Source organism: Balaenoptera musculus, chromosome 16 (genome assembly GCF_009873245.2).
Source record: "Balaenoptera musculus isolate JJ_BM4_2016_0621 chromosome 16, mBalMus1.pri.v3, whole genome shotgun sequence".
Lineage (NCBI taxonomy): Eukaryota > Metazoa > Chordata > Mammalia > Artiodactyla > Balaenopteridae > Balaenoptera > Balaenoptera musculus.
This window is the reverse complement of record NC_045800.1, coordinates 80182752-80204704: the sequence shown is the minus strand read 5'-3', so window position 1 is coordinate 80204704 and position 21953 is coordinate 80182752. Positions and strand designations below refer to the sequence as shown.

The window sequence follows — 21953 nt, the reverse complement described above, 5'->3', positions numbered from 1 at the left end:
CTACTAACACTAATGCACACACCCTTAATACTCATTTTGGAGGCAAAGTTCCTTAATTAAGATCTATAATACAGCAAAATAAGCACTTACCTTTATTTTCTTGCGATGTTTTATCTTTGGCACATTTTTATCAGCAGGTCGTACTATTTTATCTGCTTTAATCCATTCATCATATCTAAAATTGAAGGAAATTAACATAAATATAAAACACATACCACAAGAGGAACCATGCCATATTAAAGAGAAACTCGTAAATAGAATCAGAACATTTCAGAACTGCAAAGGGCCTTGGAGGCCATCTAGTTCAACTTCCTGGTTCAAGAAATAAAGTCACCACGGCTCAAAGAGAGAGATGAAGTAACCTATCCAAGGACACAATGTCAGCTATTGGCTGACCTCTTGACTCCTGGACTAGCACTCCTTGCTCTGCTGCCCCCGTGAGAAACCAAATCTGTGCAATAGCTATTAAGAGAAATCCCAGTATTTCCTGTACTTTTTTTGTATACTTTGTTGTGTTCGTAAGCAGCAAGTAGCCCATTTTTCCTAACCGTGTCAGGAAGCTATAAGGGGAAGCACAGCTCTGCCAAGCCTCCAGTGCTGAGACACTTCCTACGTGTGCAGGCAGCCGAGGGCCAACAGTCGTGATGGCCTCTCCACTCAGTGCTGGCAGTCTGCATAATTTTACAGAGTGCAAGTCACTACTGACTGCAATAAATCTATTTGTTTAAAGGGGGGGAAAAAAAGACAGTTTATTTTTGTAAAAACTCAGCCAGAAAGAAGAAACATTAAAAACAAATTAACCTCTTTTTATGTTTGAAAGTTATCTACATTTATTCTGGAAAATGGGAAAACTCACTGACGTTTTTAACTCAAGAAAATGAACAACTGAAAATGAGCTTTTAAATTAAAATGTCCTCATTACCAGAGGTATTAAGTGAAGTAATAAAGACCTTAAGTCAGGAAGCAAATGACCTGGGTCATTAGCTTACTAATAAATTACATTCTTGCTCTAGCTAGGCCTAGTTGTATCTGTAGCAAGTCCCAGGCAGAGCTATACTGCTGGTGCAAACCACGGGCTGCGGCAAAGCTGAGGGCTCAGCCCCACAATGGTTACAGCAGCGTCTGCTGGAAGCTGCTGAGGGCCACAGTGATAACTGGAGAGGATGAGGAAAGAATGGAATGAGTTCTAGAAAAGTCTTTACACATCCTTGCTGACTAGTTATGTGGCCCTGGTCAAGACGTTCTCAACCTCAGACTTCGTTCGTTCTGTATAAAGACCACATTAAAAAGACAAAATAAAAAATAAGACTGCACCTCACATATGGAGGATCAAATATATGAAACAGTTTAAGTCAAATATTATTCTCCTACTAAACACACTCTTCTGGTGTTTATACTGGCAACGCTAGCACCTACCTGTACATTTATAGTAATTTTAATTTTCCCATTAATACTCAAAATTGCATGACGCTTGACAAGAAAGCAATTTAGTTCCTTCCAAAATTAGTGAAGGTGAAGAATGAACAGAAAATATATATGCCCTCTACAAAGTTGAATATGAACTTCTAGAAGTTGCTCTTACTTGAATATAGTTATGGAAATCAATGTTATGTACTTTAAGAAAAAACAAAACAAGCTTTCTATCTTCCTATGAGATAAACTAAAAACAGTTCATGATGGTTACACATACATCAGCATAAGCTAAACGAAGATATGAGTTTTTTACCTTTCTTAACCAAAGACTACCTGTTGTACAATTAATTTTGTAATACCAGACATTTTGACTACCAGTAAGATTACTATTCAATTCCACTTGGATTTTTGACATGAATTATTATATTTCAAATTCAGTTGAAACAGTAGCTTTCAATGCAAGAATATCACCAAGATACTGTAGCTTTGATGGAGCACCAAACACATCAAACAAGCAAAAAATAGTTACTGTCTCCATAGTTACAATGTTCACTGTGACAGAGAAAGATTTCTTTCTGAGTCAGAGGTAATGTATTTTGTTTAAATTGTCTCAGGAACAAGGTATAAGGAACATATGCCTAAATAAAATAGCGGTTACTCCACACGGTACAGGCTGATGCTCACTGCCTAAGCTCCACTAGAGTACAGACACTATATGGTAATCATTTTCTCCTCCACCCAAACATAAACTAAGGATGGTACATAAGAGGACCGGTTATCAGAAGAACTTCAGTGAGTTTGCGGGTGGAAAGAGTGTTGAGCCAGGCGGGAAACAAAAAAGAAAGATTCTGGAATTAGATGAAACAAACTATATACGCTTCTAAAATACTTGAACAGCAGTAATTAAACACGAGGGTCTTACTATTCTACACAACAATCTTGTTTGAAAACTACTGAATATTCTGTATGGTTTTAGGAGATTCCTTGGGAAATTCTTTAGATATGTTTCCTACTAGAGCAATTACACGGTAATGTATGGTTCTGTAAGTATTAGCTAATATTATATTGTGACTCCTTTATTATTTGCCTCTTTCTATTCTCCTTTCTCAGTGTTTTTTGTTTGTTCAGGCATTCCCTTGTTCTAATACTATTCTTTTAGATTTTTTTTCTTTTTTCAGCTAGATTTATGCTGTCTTTTCATAAAAGGTAATAACACAACGTTGTTGTTATTATAATTAATACCCTTCAGAACTAGAACATGCCTTAAAAATCTATCAAGAATTTATTTCACAGATTGAGAAACTCAAACCATGGAAGCGAACTCACCTTGCAAGCTACAGGCTTGCCAAAGACCACTATGTGGGGCTTCCCCGGTGGCGCAGTGGTTAAGAGTCTGCCTGCTAATGCAGGGGACACGGGTTCGAGCCCTGGTCTGGGAAGATCCCACATGCCGCGGAGCAACTAGGCCCGTGAGCCACAACTGCTGAGTCTGCGCGTCTGGAGCCTGTGCTCCGCAACAAGAGAGGCCGCGATAGTGAGAGGCCCACGCACCGCGATGAAGAGTGGCCCCCGCTCGCTGCAACTAGAGAAAGCCCTCGCGCAGAAACAAAGACCCAACATAGCAATCAATCAATCAATCAATAAAAAATCTTTAAAAAAAAAAAAACCACTATGTGAGGAGTTGGAGAAGAACCGGAAATGGACTGCCTGTTCAACAGTGTAATACTAGAATGATTACTACTAGGCAGGCCAGGTCCTGCTCAGAGTAAGCATACAGAAGAGTCCAGACCAGCAACTGAAAAAGCCTCATTAAGAATGCACAGTATGGGGCTTCCCTGGTGGTGCAGTGGTTGAGAATCCGCCTGCCAATGCAGGGAACACAGGTTCGAGCCCTGGCCTGGGAAGATCCCACACGCCGCGGAGAAACTGGGCCCGTGAGCCACAACTACTGAGCCTGCGCGTCTGGAGCCTGTGCTCGGCAACAAGAGAGGCCGCGATAGTGAGAGGCCCGCGCACTGCGATGAAAAGTGGCCCCCACTCGCTGCAACTAGAGAAAGCCCTCGCACAGAAACGAAGACCCAACACAGCCATAAATAAATAAATAAATAAATAAATTTAAAATTACCTTTCTCTAAAAAAAAAAAAGAATGCACAGTATGAACCAATCCACGAGGAGGGAGAACAGGTGAAAACAATGTGTGAGAATTTTGGTTAAGGTAGCTTTTTCAAATTACAAATGCCTTTAACCAAACAGAGGTTGAGACCAGTGATGTAAACATTAACAGAAATATTTCAAAATGTAATGAGGTTCCAAGTAGCACTTTAGTTGCCTGATTAATCTTACAAGGAAAAAAAAAAAAACGATGATCAGAAAATAAACTCATAGCTATAACTGATCCTTGTATATATTTTAAAAATAGGAAATGTTCTTTCCCTTTATGTAATTACTGATTAGAGTATTAATCAGGAGTTCTATTCTCTTTTCTTTTCTTTTTTTTTTTTTTTGGCTGCAAGGCATGTGGGATTCCAGTTCCCCGACCAGGGATCCAACACGCGCCCCCTGCACTAGAAGCCTGGCGTCTTAACCACTGGGCCACCAAGGAAGTCCACGAGTTCTATTTTCTTTACAGAATACTTTCAAAGACCAGGAAGGAGAGGAACATAAATTCATGTGGGAAAAAAGCAAAACGATACACCCTGAAAGGCAACATTTCCTACTGACACTAAATTATATAAGAAAGAGTTAGGCCAATATAATTTTTATTTTACTAGTGCTTGTTAATTTAAATTAAGTAATATTAGTGGGTTAAGATCTCTGATTCCCTAACGAATACCAAGAATAAAGACTTGAATGAAGGGAATTTAGTTCAGAACTACAGAAAAAGCTGCCACTGATTCTGTTTATTCTATATAAACTTAAACTTTTTATATAGTCTATTTAATGTACATTAAAAAGAGATTACAGCACATTTACTTTAGGCATAAGAAAATAAAGAAGATAGAAAATGGGAAAATTTAGTTCAAATTCAAATATCTTGGACATCATAGAAATTGAAATTACAGGGAAGTGGCAAACAGCAGAAAATTGCAGCTAAGAAATAGAAGACCATGAAATATTTCTCATTTCTCCTTGGGGCACCATACCAAGTACGGTATCCATTCATCCCTCAAAATACATTCTTAAAGAATACAAGAATTTAAAAAACTAAGTCAAATATAAATTTTTTGGTTTTAAAATGCTTCCATCCTTTTCTCAAACATTCCCAAATACATGGACATGCTGTCCTTCCCTCACAGTGGCTCTCCAATATTCTTGATTCGGCTTTAAGTACCACAAAGGGAATCAAGACATTAGAACGCATATTCTGATGGGGTCTCTCTACCATGCAGGAACTACGAACAGCTATTTAGGGCAACAGGTATTCAAAGAAACCACATTATTGTTAAATACCTAGATTTCTCCCCAAGGCTAGCAAGCCTGTTGCTGTCAGCTCTCATGTTCTGTGATAATGTAGCTTGAAAACTAGGAGAGAAATTTAAGCTAAGTGGTTGGCCTACAAACAAAATGACCTGCAACTTTAATCCAAGCAATAGAGTTTTATGAGAATGTCTGAGGAAAACAAGGAAGTTTGGATTATTGATATAAACTATACTACCTTCAGTTGGACTTTAAATTTAGAAATTACAAACAGAAGAGAGTAATTGGCCTGTTTGTGACAAAAGGAAATATAGTTTGCCAGGGCACAAGGAAAAGAAGATCACTAAATGCTTCCATTTAAAAACAAACATCAAAAAACAAAGAAAAACAAATATTTGAACAAATATTAACAAACACTGAATTTGAAAATGAAGACTAAGTCTGTTAATGATTAGACCATACTTTTTCAATTCAGTTATCAATAAATTCATTGTAATTGATGCATGGAGTCTAGACAAGTTATCTTATCTGATATTTAAAGTACTAAGGAAAATGTTTTCAAAGAATATACTGACTTATTTGAGAACAGTCTATTGAGATCATCTAACATTCAACTAACGGAATAAACATGAATGAACAGATGCATGAGCAACTCATTTAACTTCTAGCGGTCTGTTCCCTGACCTACATAAAATGAAGAAGGTAGAACAGATGATCCCCCAAATTAAAAAATTATATGAAACTCCCAGACTAAAAGTCTACACAAGGGCTTATTCATTCGACAAATACTTCTGAGGTACCTATCATGTGACAGGCTCTGCGCTAGAAACTGGGTAATAAACGCACCACAGCTCCTTATCAAGGAGTTCACAATGTAACAGAGAGGACAACACTAATCAGTCATTACCATAAGTAATAGTACCAACCTTCTGAACCATTCGAAAAAAGTAGCTACATCAATATCTGAAATTTTAATGTGTTGAATTAAAATATTTATACAAAGCTAAAAGGAACCATTCAGAGACCATAGCATACTTGCTCTCACCAGAGAAAAACAGAGTTCTAAAAAGAAAACGTTTTGACTTTTTTTTGGATGTGTTGGCAAATTCTCTAAGAAATCATTTAGCAACAATAAAAATGGAAAAGAACATTAGTCAACCAGACATAAGATACCAAAATGGTTACTGTGCCCACACCAGTTCAGATTTTGGTTCTGCTTAAACCTAACTAAACCACTTTCAAAGAAATATTATCAGCCATGTATTAATATAAACCCACACAATAATTACATGCAGAATAAGGATACTGTACAAATAACTTCATCAGCAAAACCGAACTGACAAAATACTTAAAAACTCATTATTTAAAATATGCATACAGATTATAAAAGATAAAATCTAATAACTAACCATTAATATAAGTGAAATATTAACATCATTTGTATTTTGTTTTCTGTAATGGAGAGACTCATTTCATAATTGCTGAACAATACGTATTTTATATCCTGCCTATCTATAGGCAAAAAACTTAATATATGTCATAAAACTAACTTAGCTTTTAAAAACCTCACATCTAAAATGGAAATTTAGGCCCTCTTTAGCATGGAAAGGAATTCTTTCCCCCTTAATTGAGTAAGAAAATATGAGGGAAAAAATAGGACATTGTAATAGAAAAAAAGACCAAGTCATGATGAAGAGCAGCACCAGTTATTATCAATTATAAACTTTATACGCAATTTAATCAATATTTACCTACTTTATGAATTTTCTATAATAATCTCAATTTACATATTTATTTTTAATGTGAGAGAATATCTAAAGCAAAATTTATAGAGACCTACTGACTACAATTTAACGCTTTTAGTCATGTACTTAGGATAAAACAAAGATAAAGATAAAAGCATCATATTATTGAAAAAATAAAATTCTAAGCATGCTATTAACATTTCATATTTCCACTCCATACAACACTGTTAAATCCACATCAAAGAAACAGGAATGGTGTTCATTGTAATAAAGAATATAATAGTAGAATGATAAAAACATGAATATTATAGCATCATCATATTAAAGATTTGACACAAATAGCCCAAGAGAAATGTACTGCAATTATATAGATCTGTTTTCCTAGAGAATTTAACTCTGTAAAATGAAACAAAGGTATAGGTCTTCAGGCAGAGGTACTATCAATATATAATGTTAAGAACACATCACAGAGCGTTGTACCAGGCTTATAAAGACCACTGCAAATGGTTAACAACTCTGGCACTCACTGTATTTTGTGATGTAGATACTGACTTCTAAAAGTATCCTCAAAGTCTGTTTCATTAATATTTGATAAGCTTAGGGGATTAGTATGTTTGTGCACATTTAGACAAACATACTGATGTAACTGCCAATCTACAAAACTATGAAATGGAATAGGTCCAAGTTAATGCTTTACATTAAATGTACCTGTCAATCTACAAAAAATATTGAACGGAACAGGCCCAGTTAAGTAAACACTCAGAGAGAGAGCAAGAGAGAGAGAAAGGAAAAAAGGAAGAAGGAAAGAGAGAGAGGCCATTTGAGTGCAAAAATATATGAGTTTATTAATCTTTGTCACAAAGGAAATTTTTATTTTCACTTGCACTGAAAAACTAATCAACTCGAAAGTCATTTTTTAAGTAAAAATTTATTTTTATGTTCACCTTATTCATTGTTTATAAGCTTTTGTTTAAATTTCTCTACATGTAGGACTGCCTGATATCAAGCATTTTCATGCTGAAAAAGAATTTTTCACATGAGCAGTAACATACAGTCCTTTGACTTCCCAAGTAGTTTTTAATTTTAACGCTTTATAGCATAAACAGAAGTAAACAGGCTAGGAGACTGTGACATAAGGGTTTATGGAGACAAGAGTTTGGAGATGGCAGTGAGGTATCAAGAAAAGAAGAATGGCACACTGGAGGAGGCGCAGTGTGCAAAGAGAATAGGAAGACTTGGTGAAAGAGATATGGGCAATGTTCCCTTTCTCCCCTTAAAACAGGCTGACAGATATTTCCTTGGAAACCATTGTCAAATGGCCTTCATTTATAGTTCTTTAACTTTCAACTATAAAAATAAAGCAGACAATTTCCTAGATAGAGTACCTTGCTTTCCTTTCTATCATTACCAGAATAATTATTTCAAAGCATCTGAGTAGAACAACTTTGTACTCTTATCAATATTCCTAAGTCCAAAGGCATGTACAATGAAAGTATGGCAGGGAAGGAACAGGGAAATTAAGCTGAAAAAGTGACATAAAATTCTTCAAAGGAACAAAAGGAGACAGGGACTGGAAGAAAGGTCACAGGACACGAGCACTTCCAATCACATTCATTCAAGTCTCTTACTCTCCATCCCATTTTGGCTGCTAATTAGGAGTTGGGCTCTGTATATTACCCAAAGAGGTCATTTAAAAAATTGACTACCATAATCATATATAAAAATTAACTCAAGATGGACCAAAACCCTAAGTATTAGAGTTAAAACTATAAAATTCTTATAAGAAAATGGGGAAATTTTCATAACACTGGATTTGGCAATGTTTTCTAGGATACAACACAAAAAGCATGAGGAACAAAGAAAAAATAGATAAATTGGACTTTATCAAAATTAAAAAGACACTATTAAGGGTGAAAAGACAATTCTGTGGGTTCACAGAATGGGAGAAAATATTTGCAAATGACATCTCTGATAAGGGATTAGTATACAGAATATATGAAGAACTCCTACAACTCTTTAACAACAACAAAAAACAACCAATTCAAAAATGGGCAAAGGGCGTGAATAGACATTTCCCCAAAAAAGATATACAAATGATCATATACAATTAAGTACATGAAAAGATGTTCAACATCACTAGTTATTAAGGAAATGCAAATCAAAACAACAATGAGATACCCACTATATATATATATATATATATATATATATATATAGCTATAAATAAACACTTTTTTAAAAACAGAGAATGAGGGGCTTCCCTGGTGGCGCAGTGGTTAAGAATCTGCCTGCCAATGCAGGGGACACGGGTTTGAGCCCTGGTCCGGGAAGATCCCACATGCCGCGGAGCAACTAGGCCCGTGCGCCACAACTACTGAGCCTGCGCTCTAGAGCCCGGGAGCCACAACTACTGAGCCCGGGAGCCACAACTACTGAGCCCACGTGCCACAACTACTGAAGCCTGCGTGCCCTAGAGCCCATGCTCCGCAACAAGAGAAGCCACCGCAACGAAAAGCCTGCGCACCACAACAAAGAGTAACCCCCGCTCACCTCAGCTAGAGAAAGCCGCGCACAGCAACAAAGACCCAACGCAGCCAAAAATAAATAAATTAAATTAATTAATTAATTAAAAAAAACAAACAGAAAATGACAAGTGTTGGCAAGGATATGGAGAAATTGGAACCCTAATACAATGCTGGTAAGAATGTAAAATGGTGTAGCCTCTGTGAAAAACAGTTTGTTCCTCAAAAAGTTAAGCAAAGAGTTACCATATGTAAAATAATACAGAAGAGGTTCCAGTGAGAAAACTAAGCCACATCTGTCCCAATTCCCCACTAGTCTCTGTATTCCATAGGTATCACTTTTATATACAAGTCCCCTTTTTTTAGATTTTAATTTCTGCTCTTCGTCCATTTTGTTGCCAGGAGGTCCAATCTAATTCAATATTTGTTTAATGGTTACCATATGCCAGGCATGTACAGAACATTCTAGATGTGGTAAGGGATATTAATGGAACGAATATGAAAATTGAGGGGTTTTTTTTCATGTTTTAAAATTAAATGCACTTCCAAAATGTAATGTGGTCCCAATATAAAAAGTTTAAACAATGGAAAAAAATTTACCCACAGTCCTACATGGAAGTTACATTCCAGGAGGTCAAATCCCTTTGGCTCCAAAAAATAATTCAGAAAAATTCAATATCAGAAAAAGTGACTCAAATCAGGACTGGAAAATCAGGAACAGAATGTAAAATAAGTTAAAATGGATACCAGAAGAATAAAAGAAGGGAACAATTAAAAGGGAGAAAACACATGAAGATAAGAAATGACAGAATGACTGAGGGGTGGTTTTCAACTTGGGAAAAGTAGAAAAGGAAAATAAACCAGAAAAGTAGTTGCAGCTGCAGCAGCCGGAACCCACGTGAAAAGTACCACAAAAGGAGCAATCAGCTGGGTCAGGCACTAAGGTAAGGCAAGTAACAAGAGGTCAAGAAATAAGGTATGGAATTCGGCTAGATGGGGTCCCTAGTGACCGTTCTGGAGGTGTGGTGGAGGCGAAAGCCTTACTGGGTTGGGTTTACACAAAAACAACAGGAGACAAACTGGATCACAAGTGTAAATAACTCTAATTGTTTTTGCTGGACGGAAGTGGAGCAAAGAAACAGCACAGTAGGGAAAGTAGGGGGAAGCTCAAATGAGTTTTCTTTGAGATGAGAGAAATAACTGCAGGTCTACATGTGGATGGGAATGGTTTAGAACAGAGCGAGAAAATGAGAAAAAACGGGAGAATTTCTGGGACCATATCTCTGATTTAGGCAAGAAGGTATGGCAGTTGGAAGATGGGTTTTAGATAGTAGCATGCTTGTTCACCTAAGGCTAAAGATGAGAAGGCAGAAAACATGGCAGCAGATGTAGGTAAGAAGGTGATGTAGTGGAATTCTGTAGAAATTCTCTTATTTCAATTTTTCAATGAGGTCACCAGCTGAAAGTGAAGATGGGGGAAGAGTTGCTGGGGATTTGAGGAGATAGGAAACAGTATGAAAAAAATTTTTTCTGTAACTATGTATGGTGATGGATGTTAATTAGATTTATTGTGGTGATCATTCTGCAATACATACAAATATCAAATCATTATGTTGCACACCTGAAACTAATATAATAATGCATGTGAATTATACCAATAAAAACTGTACTAATAATTAAAAATTATTCCCTTAAAAAATGAAATAGTCTGAGAAAGTAGAAAGGGCATGGAAGGAGGACATACAGCGCCCACTTGAGGTTCACAGTTACGAATTTAAAATACGACCACTCATTGTGGCTGTCTGCTTTCCTCCCGACAGGATCAGCTGCCCAGGTGCAGGCAGTGAGTAGGAGGAGTGTTAGATTTCATCAGCGTTCTTGTGGTTTTGTCAAGCAGGTACTACAGCGCAGCAATACAAGAGCAACAGAAGAACATGGGGGTGAAACAAAAAAGATCCTGACAAATGACTGAAGAATGCGAGCAACACAGGAGAGGATGAGGGCAGCGGGGAGACGGGGCTGTACATGCTGGAGAGGCTCTCCCCTCACCTGGACAATGCATTCCTCGCTAGGGACTATTTCTTTGTACCTGCAGTGCCAAGCACAGTATTTGGCTTCTAGCGGTTGAACTTAGGTTTGCCAAATAAAGGAAGATATTTGATAAAAAGCAGCTGCACGTTCATAAAAAATGGGATTAAACCCATTTGTTTGTGAAAGCTTTTTACTAGTTCCCACTCCACCCACTCCCTCCAAGGAGGAGCCAATTTGCTTAGAAAAATAAGGTATTTTAAAAATGAAATACATTTTCACTTCATATAATATACTTAAGTATAATTCATCTTACTTTCAGTTTTCTATAACTTGTAATATGGACTAGGACTAACTGCTGTTAGTTACTTCAGAGCTTTACAGTTGAAATTTTAGTGTCTCTTTTCTTTTTCTTTTACGTAAGGGTATCATTTAATGCAGTTGGGAATCATCAATATTAAAAAAAATTCTCTAATCAAACTCCCAACTCCTTGATTATGGAAAGCCAAAGTAGAAATGAATGGACAAAAATAAATCAGCATCGATACATAATAAAATACTGATGTATTTTAAATCCCATGCCAAGTAGCCTAGATAGTTCCAACACACTTGGTTGTTTTACTGAACAAGGATAAATCCAACACACTCAAGTTTATGGCCAGTGAATTTCAAAGTGTAACTTCATTTTCAAACATCAATCTCATGTTTTATGGCATGACCTAGAAACTTGAGAGTGAAAAGGATCAATTAGCTAATGATACTAAAAACATCTATAAAATATTAACATCACTAAGAGAAATTAAAACAAATATAACAGAGAGCCTACAATTAAAAATTACTGAAGTATGACTAATTTTTTAAATGTATGGAGATATATTTTTTAAAAGACTAAAAGAGAACACACAGCAGTATTAGTAGTGATCCTTTCTTTTATGTACTTTCTCATTTTTCTATATTGAATGCTATTTTTAGATGAGTTTTTAAAAATTCTGTAAAAAAGCATGTGGTGAACTAGTAAATGCTATAGCATTGGACAATAGTTTTACATATGGCCACCATATCTGAAAAATTCTGTAGCAATACTGCACCATTTATAAGTCATTATGTGGTTTAGGATCCAGAATTCTGGCTATTTCCCATAAATGTGATGTAAGCATGTAAGAATGTCTTTTTTTCTCATTGTAGTAGTAAAAACAAAATTGGCCCAAATGCTATCTTGTGTAACAGAAAAATTAAGATTTTCAGTTGTGAAATAGAGGTATAAATGAAAATGTAAAAGTTTAGACAGCACTTTAGAAAAAAACGAAAAATGTAGAAATTACAAGAAAAACAGTATTCTTCTAACTAAGAAAGATATTCTTATTTTCTTTAAGAAAAACCTGCTTGATGGAAAATGTTTCACATCAAACAAAACTCAAACATCTCCATACAAAATTTCCAAAATGCTGTTGTAATAAACGACTGCCAATGAAGATAAAACTATTTTTATGAAACTTCATGCATAAATCTTCATTTCTAATTGCACATCTCAAGTGTAAATTCAGAGATCAAGCTGAAGATCCCCAAAATAATAGGAAAACAGTTGTAGAGCTGATGAGGATTTGTTGAGGTCCTCATTAGATTAGCTTCAGACATGAAGGAACAGCAAAAAATCATAATTATTGCTTATTCATCAATAAGACAGACTCTTTGGTTATTAATCCAGAGAGAAATAGGAATACTGTTATGTTGACTACAAGAAAATTAACTGCTTCATCTACTGAAGTACAATTGTTTTCTCTATGATGCTGGAGTCTGTAGAGATCCACCCTACAGGTCTTCATCAAGATGGTAAGTTTTCTTCTTTTGAACGTTCATACCATACAAACGTGTGAGTCGTCAGAAGTAGATGGCATCCTTCTCGTTAACACAAGCATGTCTTGTTGAACTAGGTCTTGTTTTTCTTTTCTATATTATTAAAAACTTGAATGCCTCAATTTAAAATCCTCCCTTGCCCTACCCAACCCCCTATCAATTTCAAAGCTCAAGTACTGAACATTCTTTTTACCCTCTAAAATCCAAGTGCTCCTAGGATAGGATTACGCTATCCTTTAGTAAATCTTTTCTTAACAAAACGAAGTTGCATCTTAATTGTAGAATAATTTTATGAATGTCTCAATTCTCATATCTACAAAGCCCCTTCTGTTTAATGAGATAATTAACAGAAAATAATCAAGCCCTCATTACAGTGAAACTTGAGAACGCCTAAATTCTATCCGTTCGTCACAGAATTTAAAGCATTTTATAAAGGCCACTAGGAAAACTGCCTCATTATATAAACTAGCAAAATAACTAGAAGAAAAGAACTGGAAAAAAGAGGTAAAAGATGATGTAGCTCAGATTATCCATCTTGTGGGCATTACTTAGTAACTATTAATTTTTGCTGATTCAATTTTTCCTTCCTAACTTTAAACTAACATATTCAACATTTACATTTACATCCTACGCCAAAGTGGAACTCCCTCTACATTTATATTCAGGAAGATCATTTAGTAAAATCAAAATGATTAAACATCAAAAACAGGAAAATATTCTGATAACAGCTCTATCTGAGATCTCAAGTATCTTCCTTTGAACATGATCATTAATAGTCAGCCCTTCAGGTGAGGAAAATCATGCACCACAGGGGCAGCGCAAGAACCAACAGCCAAAAGGATAAATTACACACGATGTTGAAAGAGGTATCTGGAAAGCTTATGTTTCATCAGGACAATACTGATGATAGGCATTCTTAAAATCCAAAACTTTGTTAACCTTCTTGGTAGAAATAATAAAGAAAAAGTCCCAAACAAAACTCCTAAACATTTCCTTATGACTTAAGTTGCTATTTTCTTCCAAGCTTCAGAATGGATCAGAATTGTACTTCTCTCAAATTAAGAAACGTAATCAGAAGATAATGCTTCTAGAGCTTCCTACTGCTGCAGAAGGACAACAAAAATTGTACTTTTAAGAAACAGAGAGTGTATTTTTTTTAAGAAACAGAGAATTTGCGATGATGTTTTCTTAAAAACTTCCCAAACCACAGAATACAATTTAAATATAAAGCATGAGAACTGTATTCCTCCTTGAAGAAGACACTAGGCACACCGTGAAACTACCACTGAAAACTTCGATGGTTACCTTTTCAAGGGCTACAACTCTATCACAGGCTACTTCAAATATATCAAACATTCCAAAATAAACAAGGTTTTTCTTAAAAGATATCAAAATGCTCAGATCCCAAAACTGGCTTGCCAACTTTGGATAAAATTCAAACATAAAATTTCTTTGGATAAACCAAAGCAAACTTGTACAAGAAGAAAATTCAGTCTCGCCTTTCAGTTCCCTAGGTGAGTAGCAGTTGGATCGTGCACTCTATTTCAGTCAAGCGGACTTGCTCATAACATTTCAACGATACTGTTTCAAACATAAAAATTAATTTCGGAGGCTTGTGAACAAGGCTGTAATGCAAGAGCTGTTAATGAGGAGATAAGGCTTTCTTGAAGTAGCTAAAGCTTCCTAAGAAATCACAACTCTAAAATCCCTGCCTACTAAAGGAAAGAAACATGATCTACGAAGATTACAAAGAAGAGGTTACTGCAGCAAGGTGGCTGAAAATGCAAGAGAGCAAGAAGCCTGATAACTGGCTTGTAGACATCAAGAAGCTCAAAGCCCTTTTACCTTTTAAAGAAATTTTTCTATCATTTCACTAATAATGTTGCCTCTATTAATCTACATGCATAACATAAAAATCAGCTACATAGACTTCAGTTTTCCAGACACTAAGGATACTTTTGAACTACTGAAAACAACAAGTAAGAAGTCACTGAGCGAGGCACTTACTTGCCAAAACTACATGTTTTTTGTGTGGTATACTGTGCCCTCAATTAGAATACTAATATATCTGTAATTCGTTAAATATTAAAATAGGAAATTATTTTACAAGTGTTTTTAGGTAGTAATCACTAGCTAAAACTCAAGTTACCTCACATTCCATCCGCAGTAATGCACCAAGTAAAGGACCTCTCCACCTTCGACATCAGAATCTTTAATACTAGCTTCATACATTTTTTGATTTTTCCCTCGTCCATACCGCACTTGGACTTTCATGCCTGGTGGATAGCACTCAAACTCCTCTTCTTCATTGTTGTCGTCATCCTCTTCATCCTCTTCCTCCTCCTCCTCCTCCTCTTCTGCTTCTTCATCATCTTCATCTTCCTCTTTATTCGTTTCATCTCTTGAAAGGTTTAAAAAATTGCAGTTAATAAAAGACACTTCATAAGCTTTTCAGTTCCAAACCACATAAAATGATAAAAATCGTGGCTGTGATTGTTCCGGGAACAGCAGGTTCCAAGTGTATGATATTCTCTGAGTTTCAATTTAATATTAAAAACTAAAACTGTGTAGGATGACCATGGATGGTTATAGAAAGATACATTCAGAGAAAATGAAAACGGAAAAGTAAGTGCATTAAAAGAAAATGTCCAACAGCCAGAAGAATAGAAGTTGTGTTGAATAGCAAGAAACTAGTAAGGTCGAATGTAACATTTTTCTCATGTTTTATTGTAAAAGTGTTTTACATCTCAGTTGACAAAAACAAAAATCATCACACCTAATAGCCATTTTCTGACTAAAAATTATTTTTCATTCAAATATTTCCAACCTCAGGATGTTTAAACAAAACTTTTTACTAGCCAAATGGCTAGTCTTAATAACTTTAAAATAATTCCAACTAAATTTTCAAAAGTTATACTAAATGAAATATTACTTTACCTTTCACAGGAATATCCTACTAACTTAATATTACTATCACATCAGGTTTTTTCTTTCTATTCTTCTAAACTTCAACACAATTTCTGCTCTCTCTAACACATATTTACTGCAAGTCCTCTTCTACCAATTCTCTCAACTTTAAAGTTCTGAAGAAATAGGTATATGAGAGGCCAATTCCAAATAATATGAAACTAAAAGTCATTTGCATTCTAGAAGCAGCAATGCAAACCATTCTGGTCTTCTCAATATCATGCACCTTCTAAAGCTGAGCATTCATTTTATATTAGCCACAAATCTGTATTCAACAAATTGGAGAAAATCTTAAATTATAAATCCTTCCAGGCACTAGATTTACAAAAAAAATAAATAAATTTCAATAGGAAATTCTGGACTATATTTAGTTTTAATTTGCTCTGCAATATGTCTATACTTATTACAACAGTTTTCTCTCAAAAAGAATCCATCACTTTACAGCTGACAAATGAATAAATGTCATAAAACAGAACCACAAGACAACTTAAGTAATTAAGCTTTAAAAGTTAATGGCTATTAATATTTATATAAAAAGTCTTCCTCCACTGGTAACTTGAGTTTTATATTCTTATATGCTAAAGTACCAAATGAGCCAATTTTCTCTGAAATACATCACAAAGTCTACAAAGATCCTTGAGAATTATTCCTATTTTAAAGACTCATTTACAGTCAAATAAATAGGTACTTAAAAAATTAAATGAATCCAGCTGTAATCTGAGATAAAAAATATGAACTCTGTTACTGAAAATATATTAACATTTCTATAATGAAGAAAAACTTATTAGTAAGGCTAAAATATCTAAGAAATTATCAGAAAGGGCGTTACGGATGATAAACTATTATTAACAACTTTAAGTAAATGATTTATATATACTATATATGTAGTATACATATATAAAATTAAAACAGTTAAGACTTTTTTTTGAAAGAACACTACTTATTTAAATCATAAAAGTATATCCCTGCACATCAGGGAGAAAAGGAAGTGTATTCTGGTGGCTACAACAGAGATTGATTATGTACCAAAGAGATTTGTCATGCACCTCAGAATCATCATAAAAGAGATAAAAGATATATGAGAGATTAAAAGTCTAAAATTGTTAAAACGAAAACTAACTCTAACCTGTATCTTACATGATATAACGCACTGAGCACAACTGGTAAATGCCAATGACAGCAAGCACAACCTGACTTAAAGTGGCAGCCAGGACAATCTTTTATTTAATCTGGAATAAAAACCTAATATTCTGTATTAATTTTAAAAAGCAGTCAAAAATTAAAAATTAAAAATTCTCATTTAATGCCAACCTCAGACGCAAAGCAAATAGGAATCACTCAAATAACACACTGAATTATAGAGAAGCAAACAACACAATTACTGGTTATCAGCCAAAGCAAATATTCTCCTCCTCCTCCTCTTAGTGGCAAAATCAGAGGTAAATGCACTAAACTAAACAGAACACAGAATGCCAAGAAAGAGAGCCTTTCAAAGTATAAAATGCAGCCAGTACACAGGCTAAAAAAATTAAGTTGATGTACATATTACACACACACACATACACACAAACACAAAACACACACACACACACACACACACACGCACGCACGCACGCCCCATTAGTTAGCTTTTAGAGAACTATAGTTTGGGAAACCAAATGTATCGACCAGGAACTTTTCATCCAAACTCACAAAGAAATATCAAATTTCCCAAGTTTGATGTCATATTCCTTATTTACAATGGAACAAATTAAAAACAAAAAAACTACTTCAGTTTATTAGTACCTATTATGGGCCAGGCACTGAACCAGATATTTTACATAAATTAAATGATTCACTCTCCCATACCCGGACTATGAGGGAAGGACACTGAAAGTTCTTGGTAGCAGCTAATTACTTAGAGAAAGTTTATATACTAGAAAAATACTTATACATTAATTCTTTATAATTATAAAAGTTTCTATTGCACTTATCTAATAAAATTCAGAGATCAGTTTTGGACATTTCTAACCTGTAAATCTTCTGAAGAACCCATAACGCTTCTAAAGCAGTCACAACAGGAAAATTTCAGTTTGTTGTATGATACATTTATAAATATCTGTGGTAAATAAAAAGGCCATATAGTTGAAAGATTTTTTAAAACCCTGCAAAATATAGTTTATACCATAAAATAAGCTGAAGTTCCACCTTGAAAATTTAAGATAACTATTAGTAACAAAGAGAAAATACAGGCTAATCACAGGGCTTTCCACACAGTAGATGCTCTGGAAATGTCTACGTATTTAAAAATTCAGCAAAAAGCTGAATCCTTACTAAATTTCTTAATAGTTAAAACAGTCTCCAAGTAGCAGCAAGAGTACTTCAAATATACATTTAACACACACGGAAATATAGCCACGTAAAATGAACAAACACTTATACTATATTCATCTAAACCCAGTTTTGTTTCGTTTTTTCATGTATATTTGCATGTTGTGGCCAAAATTTCAGAAGAACACTAAAATGAGCAGAGATTTTAGGCAAAGAGCTGAATACTTACTAAGTTTCTTAATAGTTGAAATAATTTCCAATATCAGTAAGGAGTACTTGAAATACACATTTGTACACACAGATATATATATTACAAAGTATAATAAACACCTTTTACTATATTTATCTAAGCATGGTTTTTTCTCTTCCCTGCTTGTCTGCATGCTGTGGCCAAATTTCAGAAAAATATGAAAATGATCAAAAAAATATTTGGTTGTACTTATTTAAAAGAACCACTAACAATGGGAATATTTAGGTTTTTTAAACCTCAGACACAAAATCAGATGCCAAAGATCACCTATAAAATCCAGGGGTCCACTGTCAGTACAGAGATTACACTGCTAAATAATTCATTATCCCAAACTGACCAAAACAAGTAAATGCTACTATCACATAAAACACAACAAAACAATTCTGGCTTTTTAAAAACTAATTACTAGCACTTTTCCATTCTTATTTTTTGCTTAAAAAATGGTTACAATTCTCAAAATCTAGAGCCAACATACCATCTACAAAACACTGGAGAAGGCCATCTTCCCAAATTTATATTATCTGGTTATCCAGCAGAGGTTAAGGCAGTAAGAAGTGCACTTCTCTAGCTCGAAATTTCATAAATTTCCATGATGAGAGCAAGAATAATGGATCAAAAATATGATCTTTTGCTACAAATTTGCATTAGTAGGGTCTCTGAAGGAGGCAAATACTATTTACATAATAAATGCAAATTTAAATCACTCATTTATTTTGTCAAATTTAGATTCATACATACACACACACATACAAAGAGCAAATTATAAGAATTCATTCAGCCAAAATGCATCTTAACCAAAAACAAATTTCTTACCCAGATTTTGCTTTTTCTTCTTCAGCTTCTACCTTTATGCTGAGGGATTCATCTATCCCAGTTGTCTCATCATTTTTATCTTCCAGATTTTCATTTTCTTCTGTTTTTTTCACATTAACCTCTTTTTCCTGATCAGACTGTGTAGGTATAGATTCTGATACATTCTTTTTACTTCCCTAGAAAAAGATCAGAGGAACTATACCAACAAAAGTAAAATTTGTCAACCTAATTCCATTATCTAATTGTTCGCAAAAAAAGGTACCAACGAATACTAATATTGAGAAAGTTATTTTAAGAAACTCCTAAAACACTAGGCAAAAATAGTTAACAGCTATTTTAAACACAAAAATAGCACTTAATGAAGAAAGTGCATGAACAATAAAGTATAAAATTATATAATAAATTAACTATGTAATCTTTACAGAGGATGTAGAAAATGCACCAAAGAAGGCAAAGGACTATCAACAGTATCCTATTTACCAGAGAGGGCTGAATATTTTCCTTTCTTTCAACACCCTCTTCGGTAGGCTTTTCTTCTTTTGGTATTACATTCTCCTCCTCTTCAATCTTTATTTCTTTGATTTCTGGTTCATTTTCTTCCTTAACTTTTATGTCTTTTACATTTTCACACTCCTTACAAGGCTTGTTAACAACTTTCTCTGGCAATGCCATCTGAAATTCAATATTGGCCGACCTACAGTACTCCTCAAAACCATATAAGTATCTGGAAATATGAAAAGAAGTTACATTTGGGAAAACATTTTGAAATGTTATTGTAGAGTTGTAGTTCTTAAAATATGTGTTCATTTCTCCTGTTTAAGTGCTCAGATATTGAGCTATGTTAATATTCAAATTTATTCTAGTTTAGTTCTTCCCAATCTTTTTTACTCAAACAGAAACATTTTTCAAAGAAAAATAAATTCATTAAAAAAAGATGCTAAAAGTGAAAAGACAGTCATCCTCTTAAATGTAGTAATTGTAACAACAGTAGCTATTAGAAGAATTAGTAATAGCATCTATTTGTTGAGCACTTCTTATATGCCAGGCACTGGACCTCTGAGTGCATGTAAAATTTCATTAACTCATCAGAGTAATCCTATGAGGCAAACAGTATCATCTCCTTTAAAAAAAGAGGAAATTGAGGCTTGAGAGAACAAATAAATGGTCCAAGGGCACAAAAAGCAAATAACCGGCAGAACCAGGACTCGAACCTGGGTTTATTTGACTTTAAAACTTTGGCATTTTAACTTCTACACATACTTTCCAAATTTACTTGGCCACAAAAACTTTCTTCACAGACACTCTCACAGATCTAGTGTTCATGGAATACACTCTAGAAAACGCTATTATAGAGTGATTACTCTAGTAAAACTCTGGATTTCTTCTTAGAAGAAATTACTAGCCTCAGTTATATGGTAAATTCCATCCTGCTTTCTAGGTAAAATATTGAATATAGCTATATCAAGTACACCTACTTACTTTTTATAAGCACATTTAACATTGTATCCTGCTGCTGAATTTAAGACAGGGATTCCAAGATCTTGGTAGACTTGTTTCCAAACAGCTCCGCTTTCAATCTAACAGACAAAGTGAAATGAAAACTCCCAAATTAAAAGGTGGGAATGTGATAAAAGTTTGATAAATACTATATATATATGTGTGTGTGTGTGTGTGTGTGTGTGTGTGTGTGTGTGTGTGTGTATACACACAAATATTCCTATATTTGTTGGTTCCAGTCTCAAGGAATGAAAAATATCAATCTTGATAAATTCTAAATCAAAAATCTGGTTTACAACAATGTTTTAAAGTAAGTTTTGGTATTCTAACAAATCTCAGAGAATTACAAATGTTGAAATACTAGGCCATCTGACTTTTCTTTTTTTTTGGCCGCGCAGCACAGCATGCAGGATCCCACTTCCCCAACCAGGGATCGAACCGGCGCCCCCTGCAATGGAAGCACGGAGTCTTAACCACTGGACTGCCAAGCAGTCCCCATTTGACTTTTAAAGAAACCCTGCTATATATAATAAATAAGAAAACATCCATATTCCTAAATCAAAATCTTAATGAAAAGACAGAGATAAAAAATTTTTAATGATGTATGATTTCCCATAAAATATATAAGCTAATAAATCAAAGCAATTTGATGAATCTTAGTAATGCAGAATACTTTTTTTTCCTCCAGAATAGTCTTAACTGGATGGGCACCATACATCATGGCAACCTTAAGATAATTTCTTCAGTTCAACAAAGATCTTCTGCATATATATGCAAATAATGTTTTCTACATATATAAGGCACAGTGGTAGAGATTAAGGATATAAAGAATATTAAGACAGATCCCTTATAGTCTAATGGAAAAGAGACAGAGAAAGAAAGAATTTCCACTAATATGGTTGTGTTATAACTCAGGTAGTTTATGAAAGTTTGACAAATTTAACAGTAAATCAGAAAGCTCATTTTTTAAAATCTTTAATTAAATTTAAATTTGGACTGAGGAAGCTAGCTGTTTCTAACTTGTACTCTCCATTTTCTTTTCCTTTTATTCTTAGGTTTTTATTAATAGACAATTTTAGATAATTTTTAGATGAGAAAACATGTATGAAAAACATGTTTCACTTTTGATCGTAATA

General features: G+C 34.5%; 1 protein-coding gene across 6 annotated transcripts in view; it reads right to left on the bottom strand.

The window, feature by feature from the left end:
- ARID4B (AT-rich interaction domain 4B) overlaps positions 1-21953 on the bottom strand; it is a 130776-nt gene that overhangs the window by 20201 nt on the left and 88622 nt on the right. For 4 of the 6 annotated variants that reach the window (XM_036828646.1, XM_036828650.1, XM_036828651.1 and 1 more), the window contains exons 14-18: positions 20800-20897; positions 19801-20044; positions 19321-19496; positions 15130-15381; positions 91-175 (exon numbers count right to left, since the gene is read on the bottom strand). In XM_036828646.1, coding sequence (XP_036684541.1) covers positions 91-175; positions 15130-15381; positions 19321-19496; positions 19801-20044; positions 20800-20897 — 855 coding nt within the window. The remainder of the gene's footprint in view (positions 1-90; positions 176-15129; positions 15382-19320; positions 19497-19800; positions 20045-20799; positions 20898-21953) is intronic. The other 2 variants (XM_036828648.1, XM_036828649.1) reach the window with 2 other exon arrangements.